Source organism: Heteronotia binoei, chromosome 1, assembly GCF_032191835.1.
Source record: "Heteronotia binoei isolate CCM8104 ecotype False Entrance Well chromosome 1, APGP_CSIRO_Hbin_v1, whole genome shotgun sequence".
Taxonomy (NCBI): domain Eukaryota; kingdom Metazoa; phylum Chordata; class Lepidosauria; order Squamata; family Gekkonidae; genus Heteronotia; species Heteronotia binoei.
The window spans coordinates 283,034,278-283,058,292 of record NC_083223.1 but is presented as its reverse complement, the minus strand read 5'-3'; the positions used below and the strand labels follow the sequence as shown (position 1 = coordinate 283,058,292).

Sequence of the window (24,015 nt, the reverse complement as noted above, 5' to 3'; positions counted from 1 at the left end):
CAACACTGGTTTCTGGATGCTCGATTTGACTCCAGAGCGTTGATACTCAAAAGCTTTTGCCCCCTCCCGCCTTGTTGGTCTCTCAGGTGCGAGTGGACCTATCTGTTCTTCTGCAGACAAACACGGCTATCCTCTGAAACCATCTCTAAAGGAGTTCCCAAGCCCGTGAGCGAGAAGCTCGGCCAAATCGGAGTTCTCCTCGCGGCAACACCCCAGCCCTGGGGGCACGAAGAAGGCGACTGGCAGAGGCCAGCCACGGAGACTTCCGTTTGGGAACAAGAAACCCATCTTTCTGAGTTTCCTTGGAGGAGGAGCTCAGCTCAATCACATCGCTGCTGCACTTAAAAGCTTGACAGTGTGTGTGTGTTGGGGGGGTTTCACTCTTGGCACTCAAATGGGGGTCTTTCCCCTGCCAGTTCCGCAGCTTGTAAGCACGGCTGCGGTTACTCCGCAAGACCTCTGATAACGGGTACCCATTTCCACATCTGGAGAAATCTGAGGTGCATCAAGCAAATTCCAAGGCCTTTTATTTTCATGGACTCTCAGCGCAACCTTCTGTTGGTCCATCAGTGGCTACTAATTGTGGTAAGTCAAGAAAGGGGCCCCACTGAGAAAGGCAGCAAACCTCGGAATCCCAGCACGCCAGGAGGCAGCCCAGGGAAGGCCTGTTTCTGTAGCCGGCTCGCTTGGCCCTCCAGGGCAAATGGTTGGGATGTGGAACCAGAAGGATGTGGCACTACAGCCAAAGAAGGGGCAAAGAAGCTGTCAGACCACCTTGTCTACTCTGACTGGCAGCGGCTCTCCAGAGTCTCCTGAACCTTTCTCGTTGAACTGGAGATGCTGGGGACCAAACCTGGGACCTTCTGCATGCCAAGCAAATACTCTGCCCCTGAGCCGCGCCCCTTCCCACCAAAAAGGCCGACACGATTTCCAGGATAGCAGCTTTTGAGAGCCAACGCTCCTTTTGCCACATCTGAAAGCGTATCAAGTGGCAATCTAACCGGTCTCTGAAGTGCTAAAGGACTCCAATCTTGGTCTCCTATTGCAGCCGACAAGGTCACAACCACCCACCTGATGCTTCTGGAAAGCCCCACTTAAGCAGCACTGGCGTAGGAGGCTTGGAAGAAACAAAAGAAGAAGGATGCAGATTTATACCCCGCCCTTCTCTCCGAATCAGAGACTCAAAACAGCTCACAATCTCCTTTCCCTTCCTCCCCCACAACAGACACCCTGTGAGGTGGGTGGGGCTGGAGAGGGCTCTCACAGCAGCTGCCCTTTCAAGGACAACTCTGCCAGAGCTCTGGCCGACCCAAGGCCATTCCAGCAGGGGAAAGTGGACGAGTGGGGAATCCAACCCAGTTCTTCCAGTTAAGAGTCCGCACACTTCACCACGACACCAAACTGGGCCTACTAACGGCTGCAGCTAAACGGAACTTCCAAGAGCAGAGGCACTGTACCTCTGAGTACCTGGCGCTGAAGACAAAAGGCGAGACCCTCAGCTCTGTGCCTTGCCGGTGAGCTCCCCGGAGACACCTGGCTGCTTGTAGCAACGGATACAAGGCAAGAGCCTCGGTCTGACCGAGGGGAACAGTTCTTAGGAGAGCATGCAAAGCGTTGTGACTTTTGGAAGCTCCCGGCTCAAAGCTCACCTTGGCCACGATCCCTCCGAGTGGCCCAGGGCAAGCTCATCTCTCTCAGCCCCATTTGCAACAGGAGGGTAGGAACACTGAGCTACCTTGCAGGGCTGCCGCAAGAATGCCTAGTTGTCTACAAGCGTGAAAAGCGCCTAGGCTCTGCTCTCCACCCCCCAAGCGGCTCTCCTTTTGGCACCCTCAGGCTGAGCTCCTCGCAAGCGGCAAACTTACAGGGGCCCCTGCTTGGCTGGGTTCCCTCCCCGTTGTCGGAAAGAGGCATGGGATGCGAATCCTACCCCCACTGAGCGTGATCGCAAAAGCTGATACGCTCTCCCCCCTGCCCCGCTAGCTCCATAAAGCCCAGCTCGGCCGGTCGGCCAGCTGCAAGAAAACGCCGCGCTGAATCGCGAGTGCGTCCCTCTGTCTTGGCCTTGACGCTATGATAAATATTCCCCAGTGACTATGCGAGTTCTGTGTGTCCCAGCGATACGATACAGCAAAGTTCAACTGGCTGGACGCTCCCCCCCCTCCCCAAAAATCCCCCCCCCAAAATCAAAATGAAACGAGAAACCCCACTGGGAGCGCAGGTTAGCCTGCGAGCTTGCTGGTTACGAGCGAGGATTTCCTCTGCGGGAGATCTTGCGGCGTAGGGATGTGGTCACCGGTCACCAGGTTTTTGTCTGCTCCTGCTGTTGGCAGCTGCTTGTTCTTGATCGTGGCTTTGGCCATGTTGTAGTCTCCGGAGTCAAAGTACTTTTGCTGCGGTGGGGGAGAAGAAGATTTTTAGGCTGAGCAAAAAAACGACGTAAAAGGCAGACGCTGGGCAGATTTATTTTTTTTTGGGGGGGGGGGGGGGGCATCAAGTTGCAGCCAACTTAGAGCGACCCGATAGGGTTTTCAAGGCAAGAGATGTTCAGAGGCCTCTGGTACTGTGGTACTGGAGTACTGTGTGCAATTCTGGTCATTGCACCTCAAAAAGGATATTATAGCATTGGGAAATGTGCACAAAAGAGCAACTAGAATGATTCAAGGTTTGGAACACTTTCCCTATGAAGAAAGGTTAAAACGCTTGGGGCTCTTTAGCTTGGAGAAACGTCAACTGCGGGGTGACATGATAGAGGTTTATAAGATTATGCATGGGATGGAGAAAGTAGAGAAAGAAGACATTTTCTCCCTTTCTCACAATACAAGAACTCGCGGGCATTCAATGAAATTGCTGAGCAGCTGGGTTAGAACAGATAAAATAAAGTCCTTCCTCACCCAAAGGGTGATTTATGAACATATGAAGCTGCCTTATGCGGAATCAGACCTTTGGTCCATCAAAGTCAATATTGTTTTCTCAGACTGGCAGCGGCTCTCCAGGGTCTCAAGCTGAGGTTTTTCACACCTATTTGCCTGGACCCCCCCCTTTTTTTTGGAGATGCCAGGGATTGAACCTGGGACCTTCTGCTTCCCAAGGAGATGCTCTACCACTGAGCCACCGTCCCTCCCCATTAACATGTGGAACTCACTGCCACAGGAGGTGGTTGTGGCTACAAGCATAGCCAGCTTCATGAGGGGATTGGATAAAAATATGGAGCAGAGGTCCACCAGTGGCTATTAGCCTGTGTGTGTGTATTGGCCACTGTGTGATACAGAGTGTTGGACTGGATGGGCCATTGTCCTGATCCAACAGGGCTTCTCTTATGTCCTTATGCGACACAGTGTGTTGGACTGGATGGGCCATTGGCCTGATCCAACAGGGCTTCTCTTATGTTCGTATATGACACAGAGTTTTGGACTTGATGGGCCACTGGCCTGATCCAACAGGGCTTCTCTTATGTTCATATATGACACAGAGTTTTGGACTTGATGGGCCACTGGCCTGATCCAACATGGCTTCTCTTATGTGACACAGAGTGTTGGACTGGATGGGCCATTGGCCTGATCCAACAGGGCTTCTCTTATGTTCGTATATGACACAGAGTTTTGGACTTGATGGACCACTGGCCTGATCCAACATGGCTTCTCTTATGTGACACAGAGTGTTGGACTGGATGGGCCATTGGCCTGATCCAACAGGGCTTCTCTTATGTTCGTATATGACACAGAGTTTTGGACTTGATGGGCCACTGGCCTGATCCAACATGGCTTCTCTTATGTGACACAGAGTGTTGGACTGGAGGGGCCATTGGTCTGATCCAACAGGGCTTCTCTTATGTTCGTATATGACACAGAGTTTTGGACTTGATGGGCCATTGGCCTGATCCAACAGGGCTTCTCTTATGTTCGTATATGACACAGAGTTTTGGACTTGATGGGCCACTGGCCTGATCCAACATGGCTTCTCTTATGTGACACAGAGTGTTGGACTGTTGGGGCCAATGGCCTGATCCAACAGGGCTTCTCTTATGTTCTTATGTGACACAGAGTGTTGGACTGGAGGGGCCACTGGCCTGATCCAACAGGGCTTCTCTTATGTTCTTATGTGATACAGAGTGTTGGACTGGAGGGGCCATTGGCCTGATCCAACAGGGCTTCTCTTATGTTCTTATGTGACACAGAGTGTTGGACTGGAGGGGCCACTGGCCTGATCCAACATGGCTTCTCTTATGTTCTTCTGTGACACAGAGTGTTGGACTGGATGGGCCATTGGCCTGATCCAAAAGGGCTTCTCTTATGTTCTTTTGTGACACAGAGTGTTGGACTGGAGGGGCCATTGGCCTGATCCAACATGGCTTCTCTTATGTTCTTATGAGACACAGAGTGTTGGACTGGATGGGCCATTGGCCTGATCCAAAAGGGCTTCTCTTATGTTCTTCTGTGACACAGAGTGTTGGACTGGAGGGGCCATTGGCCTGATCCAACATGGCTTCTCTTATGTTCTTATGAGACACAGAGTGTTGGACTGGATGGGCCATTGGCCTGATCCAAAAGGGCTTCTCTTATGTTCTTCTGTGACACAGAGTGTTGGACTGGAGGGGCCATTGGCCTGATCCAACATGGCTTCTCTTATGTTCTTATGGTAGCGACCACAGAAGTCCTTTGTAGTCTCCCATCCAAGTACTAATCAGAGATGACCCTGCTTAGCTTAGCTTCCGGGATCTGATGAGATCGGGCTAGCTGGGGCCATGCAGGTGAAGGCAAGAAACAAATAGACGCGGTTCGCCGTTGCCTGCCTCTCTGCAGCAACCCTGAGCTTCCTTGGTGGTCTCCCACCTGAGCACTAACTAGGACAGGGGCGTCTATGGGCCGGATCAGGCCCCTGGAAGGCTCCTATCAGGTCCACGGGGAAGTTTGCTTCCTTCTCCTTCTCTCTTGCTTCTTTCTGTTTTGCCAGAACTGCTTTGCCAGAACTTCTCAATCCCACAGGAGCTACAGAGCAAAGCCTCTATTTCCTCCGTTGGCTAAGTCCCCTCCCTTGGGGTGGAGTGGGGGAGGGATAGCTTGCTTTAATTTGTCTTAGCAGTAGTCTGTGCGAAAAGGATCTAGGGGTCTTAGTGGACCATATGCTGAACATGAGTCAACAGTGTGATGCAGTAGCTAAAAAGGCAAATGCAATTTTGGGCTGTATCAACAGAAGAAATATAGTGTCCAGATCACGTGAAGTGACAGTATCGCTTTACTCTGCTCTGGAAAGACTTAATCTGGTGTTGTGTTCAGTTTTGGGCAACACATTTTAAGAAGGATCTAGACAAGCTGGAAGGGAGGGCGATGAAGATGGTGAGGGGTCTGGAGACCAAGTCCTATGAGGAAAGGTTGAAGGAGCTGGGGATGTTTAGTCTGGAGAGGAGGCAGCTGAGAGGTGATAGGATCACCATCTTCAAGTCCTTGAAGGGCTGTCCTAGAGAGGATGGTGTGGAATTGTTTTCTGTGGCCCCAGAAGGCTGGACCAGAACCAATGGGTTGAAATTAAATCAAAAGAGTTTCCAGCTCAACATTAGGAAGAACTTCCTGACCGTTAGAGCGATTCCTCAGTGGAACACACTTCCTGGGGAGGTGGTGGGCTCTCCTTCCTCGGAGGTTTTTAAACAGAGGCTAGATGGCCACCTGACAGCGAGGAGGATCCTGTGAATTTAGGGGGAGGTGTTTGTGAGTTTCCTGCATTGTGCAGGGGGTTGGACTAGATGACCCTGGAGGTCCCTTCCCACTCTAGGAGTCTATGATTCCATTCTGTGATACTGACCACAATATTGCAAGAATGCTAATGCTTTAAGCATGTTTTAGGGGTGGGTTTTGGGTTTTTTTTGCTTTTTTAAAACCTTTACTTGTGTTTGCCTGTGTCCTTTATAAAGTTTATATCTCTACTAGCTGGCCTTACATTTTGACACACACGGCCCGGCTCAGCAAGGTCTCATTTATGTCAGATCCGGCCCTCGTAACCAATGAGTTCAACACCCCTGGGCTAGGGCCAATTCTGCCTAGCAACACTGGGCTTCCTGGGCCTTCTCCCATCTAAGTACTAAACGAGGGCTGACGCTGCAAGATCGGGTAAGCCTGCGCCTTCCAGCTCAGGGCAGAGTCAAATCCAGGCCGTCTGCCATGGCTGCTCCCTGCGTAGCAACTCTGGACTTCCTTACAATAGCTTAAGTGCTTCAGACATTCCAAACCTGGGAAGTTTTTTACATCGCTTGAAGTAGCAGAACGAAGAACCTCGGGCAGGTCTGCCAAAAGAAGAAGCTCTTTGGGTTAAAGATCTTTAACAAAAGATTAAGTTGATAGTATTTAGAGCAGGGGCGTCGGATTCATTGGTTACGAGGGCAGGATCTGGCATAAATGAGACCTTTATAAAGAACACACTTAAAGCCTTAGAACACACTTAAAACATTAGCACTCACTGGTCTTCAAGATGCTTTCTTTGTATTTCTCCCATGGGATTCAGGCAAAGGAAGCTCTGGCTCTTTCCTTCCTTCTCCAGGGGACTGGGGCGGGATGGGGGAGACTCAGCCAATGAAAGAAGGAAAAGAGGCTTGGCTCAGTAGCTCTGCTGTGCAACTGAGAGAGCCTGGCAAAGCAAGCTATTCCTCCCCCCTTCCTCCCCAAGGGAGGAGCCTCATCCAGTGGAGAAAAGAGAGGTTTTGCTCTGTAGGTCTTGTGCAATTGTGCAAGCCTTGCAAAGCAAGCTGTGATGCAGAAGGAAGCTAGATATAGGGAGAAGGAAGCAGATGACAGCCAGTTGCTCGGGGGCCTGACAGGAGCCATCCGGGGGCCTGATGCGGCCCCCGAACTGCATGTTTGACACCCTTGATTTAGAGATATCTAACAAAGACTGAGAATATAGACTCATAAGCTGTTATGCTTAAGCACATTTAGAGATCTTGCAGGTATAAAATTGTATGAGGTTTGCTTTCTAAAGAAATAGTGTGTGTAAGCCTAACTACTAAAACTGGAGTTTAAGTGTATGAGAACTGGTGAGATCCATCTAGCCTGAGCTAGAGTCAGATCAGGGTGCTGGCCAAATGCAACCAAGGAAATAGCCTGCAGTTGGCCTACCAAGCAAAGTAAAAGAAACACCCCCCCCCCAAAAAAAAAACCAACCCCCCCCCTCCCATTTATCCTGCATTGTTATAGTGTATTGCCAGCAGAAAGGGGGAGGGAATATGAAGACGTAATCTGCAACGACGCAAAAGCATTTGGGGACATTCCAGCAGTTGCCTAGCAACTATCCACATGACATGCCCACTCCCCCCCCCCCCGCAACATATGCTTTAGGAACAAGCTTCTTTATCAGCACAGTCTGCTGAGCTGCAAGCATTACTAAGAGGTTGCTGTGGGTGAGGGTGACAAGTTCTGGCCTATCACAGAGAAGAGAAAAGGAGGTGTTCAAACCCCACTTTTCTCTTCCTTTTTAGAGTTTCAAAGCGGCTTACAGCGGCACTCCTGCGAGGCAGGTGGGGCTGAGAGAGCCGTGACTGACCCAAGGTCACCCAGCTGGCTGCATGTGGAAGAGGAGCAGGGAATCAAACCTGGTTCTCCAGATCAGAGTCGGCTGCTCTTAATCACCGCACCACGCTGGCTCCCCTAAAGCCGTCCCCGAGAAAGAAAAGCGGCAGAGCACGCCAGCTGGCCCATCTAATTGCCAACCGGCAGTCCAGGGCACACAAAAAGGAAATCTTCAATGCCAAACTCCGAGTTCAGGACCAGGAATGAATCTAAAGGGAACACTCAGTCAATATCTGGCTGGGATATGAAGGGCGGCTGTTTCTTCTGCCTGCCCCCTCCCTCAGGGCAGTGGGATGAAAAAGGGCCCACTCCAGAGCAGAGATGTTAGAGGATTTTATTTCACTTTTTAAGAATTTAGCAAATTTTAAGACCTTTGCAATAACTTTGGTTAGCAAGCCTGAAGATTGGTCTGTTCTCTTGTGGGACAGTGATGCTCTGTATTCTTGGTGCTTGGGGGGGGGGGCACAGTGGGAGGGCTTCTAGTGCGCTGGCCCCACTGGTGGACTTCCTGATGGCTCCTGGGTTTTTGGCCCCTGTGTGACAGTGTTGGAGTTGATGGGCCACTCTGGGTCACACAGTGGCCAAAAAAAATATGTATACACACACATATATATACACACACACACACACACACTGTGGCTAATAGCCACTGACGGACCTCTGCTCTGTATTTTTATCTAAGCCCCTCTTGAAGCTGGCTATGCTTGTAGCCGCCACCACCTTTGACCTCCTGGTCTCTATGCAACCATATCTTAACCCTATCTTAAGTCAAGGGCTGGTGCCATGTTATCTTGCAGGGATAAGAGCGCATGAGGTTGTGAATTCCACATGTCAATCATCCCTTGGGTGAAGAAGGACTTCCTTTTATCCGTTCTAACCCGACTGCTCAGCAATTTCATTGAATGCCCACGAGTTCTTGTATTGTGAGAAAGGGAGAAAAGGACTTCTTTCTCTGCTTTCTCCATCCCACGCATAATGTTGTAAACCTCTCTCATGTCGCCCCGCAGTCGACGTTTCTCTAAGTTAAAGAGCCCCAAGCGTTTCAACCTTTCTTATAGGAAAGGTGTTCCAAACCTTTAATCATTCTAGTTGCCCTTCTCTGGACTTTTTCCAATGCTATAATGTCCTTTTTGAGGTGCGGTGACCAGAACTGCACACAGTACTCCAAATGAGACCGCACCATCGATTTATACAAGGGCATTATGATACTGGCTGATTTGTTTTCAATTCCCTTCCTAATAATTCCCAGCATGGCGTTGGCCTTTTTTATTGCGATCGCACACTGTCTTGACATTTTCAGTGAGCTATCTACCACGACCCCAAGATCTCTCTCTTGGTCAGTCTCTGCCAGTTCACACCCCATCAACTTGTATCTGCAGCTGGGATTCTTGGCCCCAATGTGCATTACTTTGCACTTGGCCACATTGAGCCTTATCTGCCACGTTGACGCCCACTCACCCAGCCTCAACAGATCCCTTTGGAGTTCCTCACAATCCTCTCTGCTTCTCACCACCCTGAACAATATAGTGTCATCCGCAAACTTGGCCACTTCACTGCTCACTCCCAACTCTAAATCAAGTTAAAGAGCATGGGACTCAGTACCGAGCCCTGCGGCACCCCACTGCTTACCGTCCTCCACTGCGAAGACTGCCCATTTATACTCACTCTCTGCTTCCTATTAATTAGACATTTCCCTCCCCCACCGCTTCCTGATGACCCTGAAGCGGGGGAGGGCCTCCAATTCAGGGGATCCCCTGCCCCCACCTGGGGATTGGCAACCCTAGCCTGCCCCCTCCCTTCCCCAGTGTCACGCTGTGTCCCCCGCCCCGGCGAGGAGGCTTGGAAGAGCCAACCCCACTGAATCAGGCTGATTCAAAGTTTTTTGAAGAGCAGGCTGGAGGAGGAGTTTCACCCCCTCCCTCACTTCTGGAAGCGAGGGGGGGGGGCGGAGAAGCCTCCTTCAGCATGCTATTGAAATAACTTTGAATCAGCCCAGGCCCTGCCGAAGCTGTAGAGCTGAGCCTCCTTCCTCTCCCCTCCCAGCGATCAGAATGACGCTGCGATGAGGCTTGGGCAGCTTCAGCAGGACCCGGGCTGCTGGCGGCAGGCACGGTGCAGGACAGGGAGTGGCGGCCCAGTTGGTAACAGACCACGGCCCGTTAGTAGTCCGCGGCCCGGGGGTTAGGGACCCCTTCTCTAAACAGAGAGCAGAGCAAATTACGGAATTGTTAAACCTCTTGTCCCACCCACCCCCCACCTCCCAATACCAGTCCCTGACCTTTTGCCTGTTTTATTCTGTAAAGGAAGAACGCTGAACCTTCTGAACTAGATGACCCTGGAGGTCCCTTCCAACTCTATGATTCTAAATGCCCAAGCCCCACTAGAGGTTACCAGAAGTCAACCATGAGTTCCAGGCACGCATGCATGCACACATACATAAAATAAAAAGGTAAAGGTAGTCCCCTGTGCAAGCACCAGTCGTTTCCGACTCTGGGGTGACGTCGCATCACGACATTTCCACGGCAGACTTTTTACGGGGTGGTTTGCCATTGCCTTCCCCAGTCCTCTACACTTCCCCCCACCCCGCAAGCTGGGTACTCCTTTTACCGACCTCGGAAGGATGGAAGGTTGAGTCATCCTCGAGCCGGCGACCTGAACGGGATTGAACTCGGGTCGTGAGCAGAGAGCTCGGACTGCAGCTTTACCACTCTGCGCCACGGGGCTGCTTACACATAAAATACTCACCAAAAGTCAGCAAAAGTGCTGAGTGAGTTTTCTCTCTCAGGGGGAAGGGGGGTTGTGCTGAGTTTTGGCAAACTACCCCAACGGGAGACCTCATTCCAGCAGGGGGTTGTGCCGTCAGAAAACGTAACACAAGTTGTGTTATGGCCCGTCTCGTCCAGCAGTTGGAAATGCCACTCACCAAATGCTCCAGAGAACCCCACTGTTGCTCTGAAGCCCCTCCTGCAGCTTGGAGCCTTGGATGTACAGGGCTGGGGGAGGGGGAGAAGAGAGAACTGGACACGTACCCCTTTCTGGAGCCTCTTCATTAAGAAGTCCGACCCTCCAGGCTTCTGAAGTCCTAGGCTGGGGTACTTGGCCTTCAATTTTGCCTCTTCGGCTCGCTCGGGGAGAACCGCTTCCTTCTCTTGTGTGTCCTGAAAGGAAGAAAAAAAAATTTAAGGATGGGGGAGTAAATCACCTGAGCCCTGTAACCATCCCACCGCTGACACCACATGGCATTCTTCAGCCCCGAAACGGAGTCAGAATGAGGACAAGCGTGCCTTTCCACAGCGGAGCAACTCCGCAAGGGCCTACTGTAAGCTCTTGGAGGATTGCTTACATCAGGGGTGTGTGACCTAATATGCAAAGGAATTCCTGCTGCCAAAAAAGCCCTGATGGGGGTTGTTCTCTGTTCTACTGCCAAGACAAGGGAAGCAACAGATGAGCTTTACCAGCGTCCAGGGATTGTAAGGAACCAGAAGAGAGTGAACAGATTCCAGGTAAAATGGGATGTGCTGAGTCAGCAGGAAAAGCAATCTGGGAACAGGCATTCAACTTGCCTTGGACAGGGCTGCGCTGGCCCTGAAGGAGCAAGCCTGGAAGGAACTTCCAGTTATCAGTTTTTAAATTGTCTATGATTAAATGCTGTCAGCTGCCTTAGAATCACAGAGCTGGAAGGGACCTCCAGGGTCATCTAGTCCAACCCTCTGCACAATGCAGGAAATTCACAAAGACCTCCCACTAAATTCACAGGATCCTCATCGCTGTCAGATGGCCATCTATCCTCTATTTAAAAACCTCCAAGGAAGGAGAGCCCACCACCTCCCAAGGAGGAAGCCTGTTCCACTGAGGAACCGCTCTTAACAGTCATAGAATCCTAGAGTTGGAAGAGACCTCCAGGGTCATCTAGTCCAACCCCCTGCACAATGCAGGAAACTCACAAAGACCTCCCACTAAATTCACAGGATCTTCATTGCTGTCAGATGGCCATCTAGCCTCTACTTAAAAACCTCCAAGGAAGGAGAGCCCACCACCTCCCAAGGAGGAAGCCTGTTCCACTGAGGAACCACTCTTAACAGTCATAGAATTGGAAGAGACCTCCAGGGTCCAACCCCCTGCACAAGGCAGGAAACTCGCAAACACCTCCCCCTAAATTCACAGGATCATCATTGCTGTCAGAAGGCCATCTAGCCTCTGTTGAAAAACCTCCGAGGAAGGAGAAACATAGAATCGTAGAGTTGGAAGGGACCTCCAGAGTCATCTATTCCAACCCCCTGCACAAGGCAGGAAACTCACAAACACCTCCCCCTAAATTCACAGGATCCTCATTGCTGTCAGGTGGCCATCTAGCCTCTACTTAAAAACCTCCAAGGAAGGAGAGCCCACCACCTCCCAAGGAGGAAGCCTGTTCCACTGAGGAACCGCTCTTAACAGTCATAGAATCCTAGAGTTGGAAGAGACCTCCAGGGTCATCTAGTCCAACCCCCTGCACAAGGCAGGAAACTCACAATCACCTCCCCCTAAATTCACAGGATCCGCATTGCTGTCAGATGGCCATCTAGCCTCTGCTGAAAAACCTCCACGGAAGTCATGCATTGGAGTGAAATGGACAAACTTACAAGAATCTTAAAAGAACAAGATCTAGAGAAGTTTAAAAGCGAGTGGGGAAAGTTTCAAAAATATACTGAAAAACAATGGAACATTAAAGGACATTTGGTGATTTTTGACAATGGTTAATCTTTAAAGAAACTATATATAGATTACAGTTTAAAAAAAATAGAATTATTGGACTGTAACCTTTTCGTATACTTGCTAACGACTAAGAAGAAATATTATGAAGATGGACTATAATTATAACCTTTGGGCTTTTTAGAGAAAGATTCTTTGATAGAGTATATTACCTTATAACAAACTAAATTAAATAGTAATATGGAGATGTTTGTTAAGGGGGAAGGCACTGCTGGGGGGGTCACCAAAAAGGGGGTGGGGTGGAGAAAAGGTGATAGATGTGTATGTGTATATATGTGTATTAACATTTAATGACAAATGATAACATACGATTACAATATATTACATTATAATAAATTGTTTTAACCAGAAAAACCTCCACAGAAGGAGAGCCCACCACCTCTCAAGGAGGAAGCCTGTTCCATTGAGGAAACTCTTGATTTAATTTCAACCCGTTGGTTCTGGTCCTACCTTTCGGGGCCACAGAAAACAATTCCACCCCATCCTCTATAGGACAGCCCTTAAAGTCCTTGAAGATGGTGATCCTGTCGCCTCTCAGCCGCCTCCTCTCCAGGCTCAACATGCCCAGCTCCTTCAACCATCTTGTATTTATTTCCAAACAGAAAAGCAGGGTGCAAGCGTTTTAGTTAAGATTTGTCTGCACCAGACCAGATATATTTCCCTCCTCCCACAAGTCTACCCCCCCATATGGTCATTTCTACCTGCGTTTGCATAGGAGAAAGCTGCAGTGTCCCATTTGGGCAAAAGGATACAAGGAGTCCCTCCCAGCGCACTCATGTGAAAGCAGATTGAGCTCTTAGTGGCCGCTGCAGGCTTCCCATTAACTGACAAGTCATTACAGACTCCTGAGCCAGAAAAGCCTTTGTTCCGTCAGAAAAGGCAGTTGCCAACATCCAAGCCTATTTTTGGACCGGAGGACGGCATCGCCACGGAACTCTCCTTCGCTGACAAACCCAGAGTGTTCCACGAGCTTTGCTGCCAGCTGGCTGGGATATTTAGCTGGAGGGAAAGAGACTGCCCTTTAAAAAAAAAATCTATTTGCATCAGCCCGGAGACTCTGGGACAGAACGAGCTAAAATCTCAAGTCCAACGAGCCACTGGGCGGGTGGGGCTGGACAGTGAACTCACACCCGTAGCAGCTCTGGGCCCGACTCAGCTCAGCAGTCGTATTGACTCAAGGAGGTGACAGGCAAGCAGTGCTATAAACCAGAGTGGGTGTCACTGGGATTCACATTACCTGCAGACAGATGTTTGCGACCAAGCAATCTAGAAGATTCATAAGGGATGTGAAAAGACATCTGCTCCTTAGGAGGGCAGCTATGGCGAACCTGGGCAGTATAATAAAAAGTAGAGACATCACCCTGCCAACAAAAGTCTGTATAGTCAAAGCAATGGTCTTCCCAGCAGTCATGCATGGCTGTGAGAGCTGGACCATAAGGAAGGCCGAGCGCAGAAGAATAGATGCTTTCGAGCTGTGGTGCTGGAGAAGACTCTTGAGAGTCATAAGGAACATAAGAGAAGCCATGTTGGATCAGGCCAACGGCCCATCCAGTCCAACACTCTGTGTCACACAGTGGCAAAAAATTTTATATATACACACACACTGTGGCTAATAGCCACTGATGGACCTGTGCTCCATATTTTTATCTAAACCCCTCTTGAAGGTGGCTATACCTGTGGCCGCCACTACCTCCTGTGGCAGTGAATTCCACATGTTAATCACCCTTTGGGTGAAGAACTACTTCCTTTTATCCGTTTTAACCTGTCTGCTCAGCAATTCCCTTGGACTGCAAGAAGTTCCAATCAGTCAGTCCTAAGGGAAATCAACCCAGACTGTTCCCTGGAAGGTCAGATGCTGAAGCTGGAGCTCAAATACTTTGGCCCCCAAATGAGAAGGGAGCACTCCCTGGAGAAGACCCTGATGCTGGGAAAGACAGAAGGCAAAAAAAGAAGGGGAGGGCAAAAGATGAGATGGCTGGACAGCGTTGCTGATGTAACAAACACGAATTTGAGCAGGCTTTGGAGGATGGTGGAAGACAGGAGGGCCTGGCGGGACTTGGTCCACGGGGTCACAAAGAGTCAGACTCGACTGTGCGACTGAACAACAACAAAGAATCCAGAAGATCTACACGAAGACGTCTTGCAGAACGTAGCTCTGTCTGCCGGGGAAGAACTACGCTTGAGTCCAGGAGCACCTTAGAGACCAAAAAAGATGGGGTGGGGTGTGGTGTCTGAACTTCTGAGAGTGGAAGCTCCCTTCGCTACATACAAGAGGGCTGTTTCCAAAAGGAGAACACTGTGATACACTCCTTTGCATCTTAATATTATTAATCTTATTAATCTTATTATTATTATTATCTTAGGCCATACACCCCTAAGTTGTGGTATGACTGGGGAGGGACAGTAGATCAGTGGTAGAGCATCTGCTTGGTAAGCAGGAGGTCCCAGGTTCAATCCAACTAAAAAGGGTCCAGGCAAGTAGGTGTGTAAAACCTCAGCTTGCGATCCTGGAAAGCCGCTGCCAGTCTGAGTAGACAAGACTGACTTTGATGGACCGAGGGTCTGGTTCAGTAGAAGGCAGCTTCATATGTCTATATATATGGGGAGGGATGGTGGCTCAGTAGTAGAGCATCTGCTTGGTAAGCGGAAGGACCCAGGTTCAATCCCCAGCATCTCCAACTCAAAAGGTTCCAGGAAAACAGGCGTAAAAAACCTCCGCTTGAGACCCTGGAGAGCCGCTGCCAGTCTGAGTAGACAAGACTGACTTTGACGGACCAAGGGGGGTCTGATTCAGTAGAAGGCAGCAGCTTCATATGATACGGACTGCAGGCCAGAGAGAGGTTTGGAGTGACAAAGAGAAGTGTTCCCCTGAATAAGAGTAAAGTCCAGGCTCTGGAAGAAAGCCAAAGGATTACCAAGTCCAGCTACACCAGGGAGAAAGACCTATGCAGCTGCCTGTTCCCATCAATTTGTTAGAAGAAGGAGGGAGGGGGTTTGCTCGGGAATCCCCTCTTTCGGAGGAAAGAGAGCCATGTGCTGTACCCTCCATTCCCGCTTAGCACCACACACATTGTTCAGAGCAATTGAATCCAATCCCAGGACTCTACTCTGAAGCCCAGGAGAGAAACGGAAGCTGAAGGCAGAGACTGCATAAAGAGGCCGTGGACCATGGTCTGCAGAAACCTCACCCAATCCACCAGCCGCACCCTTCCCGCTACCAAGGAGAACTGCATCCAGAACCAGCAGAACTAAGTTCAAATCCCACCCTCTGCCCGAAGGGTATTGGAACAACCACACTCCGCGACCCAGCTTGCTCTACAGTTTCAGTGCCGGGATCGCCAAGGCCCCTTGGGGCCAAACAGCGACCTTCTTGGCCCACACAAAGTCACCCCTGCCTATTGGCTCCTTTCTTCTTACATGAAGCCACCTTCTACTGGATCACACCATTGGTCCATCAAGGTCAGTCCTCTCTACTCAGACTGGCAGGGAGAATGATTCAGGCCTGCAAAATTCATGCAACTAACTGTTTTTCTATTTGAAGTCATGTGGGGAGAGCCTAATCTGGCACACACACACACACGGCCCACCACCCTAGGCAAATGCATAGGTCCAGGGCTTTTTTGTAGAAAAAGCCCAGCAAGAACTCAGTAGCATAGTAACCACATCCCCTAATATTAGCATATTAGGTCACACCCTCATTAGCATATCAGGCCACACTGTCTGGGATCATCAAGTGCAAACTGAACGGTGACAGTAACTTTTCCAGGCCCTGCAGCGATTCTGGCTGGCCAGCCAGGCCCTGGGGAGGCTGCCGCACAGTACATCTGGGCCCTGTGATCCCTGCCTGGCCCTGGGGAGGCTGCTGCACAGAGCGGCTGGGCCCCACAATCCTCGATGGCCAGCCAGGCCCCAGGGAGGCTGCCACATGGCTCAGTTCAGTCCAGCAATCCCTGAGGGCCGCACCAAGTGACCTCGAGGGCCGTATACAGCCCTCGGGACAGAGGTTCCCCACCCCTGACCTACAGCCAGGTCCTTTAACTGAAGACGCCTGGGACTCTGTGTGCAAAGCAGAGACTCTTCAGCTGAGCCACCCTCTTCCTGGCATCTCAACTTGGCCTTTTCTCCTAGTTTTTTTTTAAATATGTATTTGTATTTACTTTTAAAATATAATTAATAAACGATGGGTGATAATACAAATTATTAACAGGATAGATAATACAAATTATTAACAGGATAAATAATACAAATAATTAACAGTATTGGAGAGGGACGGTAGCTCAGTGGTAGAGCATCTGCTTGGGAAGCAAAAGGTCCCAGGTTCAATCCCCGGCATCTCCAACTAAAAAAGGTCCAAGCAAATAGGTGTGAAAAACCTCAGCTTGAGACCCTGGAGAGCCACTGCCAGTCTGAGTAGACATGACTGACTTTGGACCGAGGGTCTGATTCAGTAGAAGACAGCTTCGTACGTTCATATGTTCAATAGTTGTACACAAACAAACAAACAAAAATACACAACGCTATATTTCAAATAAGAATAATTGCATTTGTCAAATTAGGTACCCACAGTGGATTATGTAAATTAAAAATATATGTAATATAGAGAAACCAAACACAGCCAAAGTTAGATGTATAAGAACCTGTTCCTGATTCATGAATGCTGGAAGCTATTTTTGCCATCGTTAGAGAATCCAGTGACTGAAGGAACTTGTTTTTCCATGACCTAGCTAAAACAGATTTTGCAGCAGAATATAAGACTGCTATCAATTCCCTGTTGACAGACAGAATCTCTGTATCATTTCAACAATTTAACAAAATCAAGTCAGCGGAGAGTGGTATGGCATCGAACGTTATTTGGTCTTGGATTTTTCTCCAGAATTCCTCTGCATATTTGCAGGACCACCAAGCAATGATACAGTAAGTGCTTGTTGCACCAAAATTTTTCCAACAATGAGGAGATGATGATACTGGATTTATATCCCACCCTCCACTCCAAATCTCAGAGTCTCAGAGCCGCTCACAATCTCCTTAATCTCCCTCCCCCACAACAGACACCCTGTGAAGAGCATATGAACGTATATGAACATAAGAGAAGCCAAGTTGGATCAGGCCAACGGCCCATCAAGTCCAACACTCTGTGTCACACAGTGGCAAAAAATTTTATATACACACATACACTGCGGCTAATAGCCACTGATGGACCTGTGCTCCATATTTTTATATAAACCCTTCTTGAAGGTGGCTATACTTGTGGCCGCCACCACCTCCTGTGGCAGTGAATTCCACATGTTAATCACACTTTGGGTGAAGAAGTACTTCCTTTTATCCTTTTATACATATGAAGCTGCCTTCTACTGAATCAGACCCTTGGTCCATCAAAGTCAGTCTTGTCTACACAGACTGGCAGCGGCTCTCCAGGGTCTCAAGCTGAGGTTTTTCATGCCTACTTGCCTAGAACCTTTTTAGTTGGAGATGCCGGGGATTGAACCTGGGACCTTCTGCTTACCAAGCAGATGCTCTACCACTGAGCCACCATCCCTCAGCCCCAAGGTGAGTGGGGCTGAGAGAGCTTTCCCAGAAGCTGCCCTTTCGAGGACAATTCCTATGAGAACTATGGCTGACTGAAAGCCATTCCAGCAGCTGCAAGTGGAGGAGGAGAATCAAACCCGGTTCTCCCAGAGAAGAGTCCACGCACTTCACCACTACACAAAAAGGATGGGTGTAGGTTAATTTGTGCAGTGCTTTCCCCCAGTTCTTCAGAATCTTTGATACCTCCCCCTGGGTCCTCTGACTCACTAAACCGCCCTTTCCTTGCATACCACGCTTCTAAGCCCCAGCGTCTACCGAGTCTCCGCTTTTCTATGACCCTTCAGGCCTTTCCCCGGTCGGCTTCCCACCCTTCAGCTGTCCTTTTCTCCCTCCCTCAAAACCCCTATCCTTTTTCCCACAGTAGTTACCATCACTCTATTGCTGGTGCATTCCTCTGGGCAACACCCCCTCCAACATCACAGCAGGACAGCCAATGACGCCGTGGCTCCGAAGACGTATTTTTAGCCTCTTCGTATTATCACCACCAAAGGAAACTGGTGGTTTATAAACATCCTGCCGTTCGCACGAACGATTTCGGGCTTTGCACTAACCAGTGAGGACAACAGCCAGAGACACCCAGTGTCTCCAAAGAAAATTTGCTCAGGGTTTTTAAATCACCGTGCAGCTCTCCAGCACCCGACACAGTGGGGCTTCAGTTGGGGGGGGGGGAGCAGATGACTCAGAGTAAGACTAAGACAACAGGCGGGGGAAGGAAGCCTTTGGTGCAGCAGTGACGAGGGATGACAGAGTGGCTTTTTGATACAGCACTCATGTCTACACAAGCGTCCGTTTAGGAGGGTGCTGAGGGAGAAGGCAACAAGGCGACCACGGGCATTACAGCCTTCAGGCTTGCAAATAACTGGGGGGGGGGGGTGTTTGTAAGTAAAGAGTGAAAGGAAGGGCCCAGAACCCAGCTTAGATAGCCAGCAAGCAAGAAGGCAGGTGGCCTCTAAGAATGTAAGAGAAGCCATACTGGATCAGGCCAGTGGCCCATCCAGTCTAACTACTGTGTGTCACACAGTGACCAAAAAAGCCAGGTGCCATCAGGAGGTTCACCAGTGGGGCCAAAACACGAGAAGTTCTCCCATTGTGCCTCCCCCCCCAAGTACCCAGAATACAGAGCATCACTGCCCCAGACAGAGAGCCATCTATACCCTGTGGCTAATAGCCATTGATGGACCTTTGCTCCAGATGTTGATCCAACCCCTTCTTGAAGCTGTCTATGCCTGTAGCCGCCGCCACCTCCTGCAGCAGTGAATTCCATATGTTAACCACCCTTTGGGTGAAGGACTTCCTTTTATCCGTTCTAACCCGACAGCTCAGCAATTTCATCGAATGCCCACGAGTTCTCGCATTGTGCGAAAGGGAGAAAAGTCCTTCTTTCTCTGCTCTTTCCATCCCAGCCATCATCTTGTAAGCCTCTCTCATGTCACCCTGCAGTCGAGCTTCTCTACTGCCAGAACAGCACTTTGGAGACCAAGACAGTTTCCAGGGGGATGTGCTTTGACCAGCCAAAGCTCCCTTCCGCGGACACTGCTTCTGGGGGACATCGAGTCACAGCCAATTTATGGCAACCTTGGCCTTCCTTGGAGGGTTCCTGCCCAAGTACTACCCGGGGGCCGACCCCGCTTAGCTTCTGAGAGCGGTCTAGCCTAGGCCATCCAGGTCAAGGCAAAACACATGAAGAGGGAGTCTGCCACTGCTTGCCCCAGCATCATCTCTGGTATTCCCTGGTGGTCTCCCTTCCAAATGTTGACCAGGGCTAACCCTAACTTAGAAGAAGATATTGGATTTATATCCCGCCCTCCACTCCGAATCTCAGAGCGGCTCACCATCTCCTTTATCTTCCTCCCCCAAAACAGACACCCTGTGAGGTGGGTGGGGCTAAGAGAGCTCTCCCAGAAGCTGCCCTTTCAAGGACAACTCCTACGAGGGCTCTGGCTGACCCGAGGCCATCTCAGCAGCTGCAAGTGGAGGAGTGGGGAATCAACCCCGGTCCTCCCAGATAAAAGTCTGCACACTTAACCACTACACCAAACCGACTCTTAGTTCTGAGATTTGATGATCTCAGGGTAGCTTACCTATCTAGGTCAGGGCCAGATACATCAATCGTTAAGACAGTTACTCTCAACGCGTCAAACAGTGACAGCCCTCTGTTCCCCTTTGGGGTCTGGAGTCCAGAAGGTCTAAGGAACTAATTTAGGGAACGTGAAAGCCAAGGGACCACCAGTGATAAATGACTGGGCCTAATACCACCCTGAGGAATGGAAAAGGAAAGGTCCCCTGTGCAAGCACCAGTCGTTTCCGACTCTGGGGTGACGTCGCTTTCACAACGTTTTCACGGCAGATTTTTTATGGAGTGGTTTGCCATTCCCTTCCCCAGTCATCCACTACGCTTTCCCCCCCAGCAAGCTGGGTCCTCATTTTACCCGCCTCAGAAGAATGGAAGGCTGAGTCAACCTGGAGCCAACTACCTGAAAGCCCAGCTTCCGCAGGGATCGAACTCAGGTCGTGAGCAGAGGGCTCCGACTGCAGCACTGCAGCTTTACCGCTCTGTGCCACGGCGCTCTCCCACCCCCGAAGACCCTCCCAATAGCACAGGCAGGTCTGGGGCAAGAAGGGCAGCCTCCCAGAGCTGAGAAGAGGGTTCCTGAGCACCAACATCATCGAGTTTTAAGGAGCCTGGGCAACAAAGGACCTGGGCATCTTCCAACTCTGGCAAGAGGCAAGAACTGCCTGGGAACACCAGTGACTCCCATTCCACGGCTGACTTCCCCCACGCAGCCTGAACAAAATGGCTCAGGAGCCACACTCTGATAAAAACTCCGGGAACGCACAACCTTGATCTTGCCCCCTGGCAAAGTGAATGATTCACAGCCTGGCAAAGCTGCAGAGCGGAGTTCAACAGATGCCCCGCCAAACGCCCCGGTCACGCTTGCTTCCTGAGACTCCGCCAGCTGTGCCCAGCCCTTCGCCGTGCCGCTCGGAGCTTGGCAAGAGAGACAGGCCCTATGCTGCTTATTTGGGGCAATGAGGAGACCAGGCTTGATGTGGCCCATCAGCTGCCGCCACGCCCTGCTCCAGCTGTCATCTGGCCTAGGATGCAGGAAACCCAGCGAACCAGCTAAGGGCAGGAGCTGCCCTGCAGCTGGAGAGGAGAGGGAGAAGTCGGCGCTTCTGACACATCCAAGTCTGATGGGGATGCGAAAGATGAGCCACATCATCACCATAGATACATAAGCACAGCCTCGAGCAAGCTAAGAACGCAAGAGCCATGCCGGATTTAAATCCGTGGAGGAAAAGTCTATCAGGGGCTACCAGCCATGGTGGCTGCGGGGAACCCCCACACTCAGAGGCACTAAACCTCCAATCCCAGAACCAGGAGGCAACATTAGGAGACGGTCTTGGCCTCCGAATCCTGTGGTTGGCCCTCCAGAGGAACTGGCTGGCCCCTGTGTGAGACAGGAGGCTGGACTAGATGGACCCTCCCTGGTCTGACCCAGCAGGGCTCTTCTGGTGTCCTTCTCAGGGGAAGGCCTCGGCCTCTCTGCCCTGTTGTTGGCCCTCCAGAGGAACTGGCTGGCCCCTGTCTGAGAAAGGAGGCTGGACTAGATGGACCCTCCCTGGTCTGACCCAGCAGGGCTCTTCTGGTGTTCTTCTCAGGGGAAGGCCTCAGCCCCTCTGCCCTGTTGTTGGCCCTCCAGGGGGATTGGTTGGCCCCTGTGTGAGACAGGAGGCTGGACTAGATGGACCCTCCCTGGTCTGACCCAGCAGGGCTCTTCTGAGGTTCTTCTCAGGGGAAAGCCTTGGCCTCTCTGCCCTGTTGTTGGCCCTCCAGAGGAACTGGTTGGCCCCTGTGTGAGACAGGAGGCTGGACTAGATGGACCCTCCCTGGTCTGACCCAGCAGGGCTCTTCTGAGGTTCTTCTCAGGGGAAAGCCTCGGCCTCTCTGCCCTGTTGTTGGCCCTTCAGAGGAACTGGTTGGCCACTGTGTGAGACAGGAGGCTGGACTAGATGGACCCTCCCTGGTCTGACCCAGCAGGGCTCTTCTGAGGTTCTTCTCAGGGGAAAGCCTTGGCCTCTCTGCCCTGTTGTTGGCCCTCCAGAGGAACTGGTTGGCCCCTGTGTGAGACAGGAGGCTGGACTAGATGGACCCTCCCTGGTCTGACCCAGCAGGGCTCTTCTGAGGTTCTTCTCAGGGGAAGGCCTCGGCCTCTCTGCCCTGTTGTTGTCCCTCCAGAGGAACTGGTTGGCCCCTGTGTGAGACAGGAGGCTGGACTAGATGGACCCTCCCTGGTCTGACCCAGCAGGGCTCTTCTGAGGTTCTTCCCAGGGGAAGGCCTTGGCCTCTCTGCCCTGTTGTTGGCCCTCCAGAGGAACTGGCTGGCCACTGTGTGAGACAGGAGGCTGGACTAGATGGATCCTCACTGGTCTGATCCAGCAGGGCTCTTCTGATGTTCTTCTCAGGGGAAGGCCTCAGCCCCTCTGCCCTGTTGTTGGCCCTCCAGAGGACCTGGTTGGCCCCTGTGTGAGACAGGGGGCTGGACTAGATGGACCCTCCCTGGTCTGACCCAGCAGGGCTCTTCTGGTGTTCTTCTCAGGGGAAGGCCTCAGCCCCTCTGCCCTGTTGTTGGCCCTCCAGAGGACCTGGTTGGCCCCTGTGTGAGACAGGGGGCTGGACTAGATGGACCCTCCCTGGTCTGACCCAGCAGGGCTCTTCTGATGCTCTTCTCAGGGGAAGGCCTCGGCCTCTCTGCCCTGTTGTTGTCCCTCCAGAGGAACTGGTTGGCCCCTGTGTGAGACAGGAGGCTGGACTAGATGGACCCTCCCTGGTCTGACCCAGCAGGGCTCTTCTGAGGTTCTTCTCAGGGGAAGGCCTCGGCCTCTCTGCCCTGTTGTTGTCCCTCCAGAGGAACTGGTTGGCCCCTGTGTGAGACAGGAGGCTGGACTAGATGGACCCTCCCTGGTCTGACCCAGCAGGGCTCTTCTGAGGTTCTTCCCAGGGGAAGGCCTTGGCCTCTCTGCCCTGTTGTTGGCCCTCCAGAGGAACTGGTTGGCCACTGTGTGAGACAGGAGGCTGGACTAGATGGACCCTCCCTGGTCTGACCCAGCAGGGCTCTTCTGATGTTCTTTCAGGGGAAGGCCTCGGCCTCTCTGCCCTGTTGTTGGCCCTCCAGAGGAACTGGCTGGCCCCTGTGTGAGACAGGAGGCTGGACTAGATGGACCCTCCCTGGTCTGACACAGCAGGGCTCTTCTGAGGTTCTTCTCAGGGGAAGGCCTCAGCCTCTCTGCCCTGTTGTTGTCCCTCCAGAGGAACTGGTTGGCCCCTGTGTGAGACAGGAGGCTGGACTAGATGGACCCTCCCTGGTCTGACCCAGCAGGGCTCTTCTGAGGTTCTTCCCAGGGGAAGGCCTTGGCCTCTCTGCCCTGTTGTTGGCCCTCCAGAGGAACTGACTGGCCCGTGTGAGACAGGAGGCTGGACTAGATGGACCCTCCCTGGTCTGACCCAGCAGGGCTCTTCTGAGGTTCTTCTCAGGGGAAGGCCTCAGCCTCTCTGCCCTGTTGTTGGCCCTCCAGAGGAACGGACTGGCCCGTGTGAGACAGGAGGCTGGACTAGATGGACCCTCCCTGGTCTGACCCAGCAGGGCTCTTCTGAGGTTCTTCCCAGGGGAAGGCCTTGGCCTCTCTGCCCTGTTGTTGGCCCTCCAGAGGAACTGACTGGCCCGTGTGAGACAGGAGGCTGGACTAGATGGACCCTCCCTGGTCTGACCCAGCAGGGCTCTTCTGAGGTTCTTCTCAGGGGAAGGCCTCGGCCTCTCTGCCCTGTCGTTGGCCCTCCAGAGGAACTGGCTGGCCCGTGTGAGACAGGAGGCTGGACTAGATGGACCCTCCCTGGTCAGACCCAGCAGGGCTCTTCTGAGGTTCTTCCCAGGGGAAGGCCTTGGCCTCTCTGCCCTGTTGTTGGCCCTCCAGAGGAACTGACTGGCCCGTGTGAGAGAGGAGGCTGGACTAGATGGACCCTCCCTGGTCTGACCCTGCAGGGCTCTTCTGATGTTCTTCCCAGGGGAAGGCCTTGGCCTCTCTGCCCTGTTGTTGGCCCTCCAGAGGAACTGACTGGCCC

The 24,015-nt window shown here is 51.6% G+C and overlaps 1 protein-coding gene across 1 annotated transcript in view; it reads right to left on the bottom strand.

The window, feature by feature from the left end:
* Positions 1 to 513: 513 nt before the first annotated feature.
* ENSA (endosulfine alpha) overlaps positions 514 to 24,015 on the bottom strand; it is a 32,806-nt gene continuing 9,304 nt past the window's right edge. The window contains exons 2-3 of the mRNA XM_060256529.1: positions 10,586 to 10,714; positions 514 to 2,393 (exon numbers count right to left, since the gene is read on the bottom strand). Of these exons, the coding sequence (XP_060112512.1) occupies positions 2,223 to 2,393; positions 10,586 to 10,714 (300 nt within the window). The 3' untranslated portion in view covers positions 514 to 2,222. The remainder of the gene's footprint in view (positions 2,394 to 10,585; positions 10,715 to 24,015) is intronic.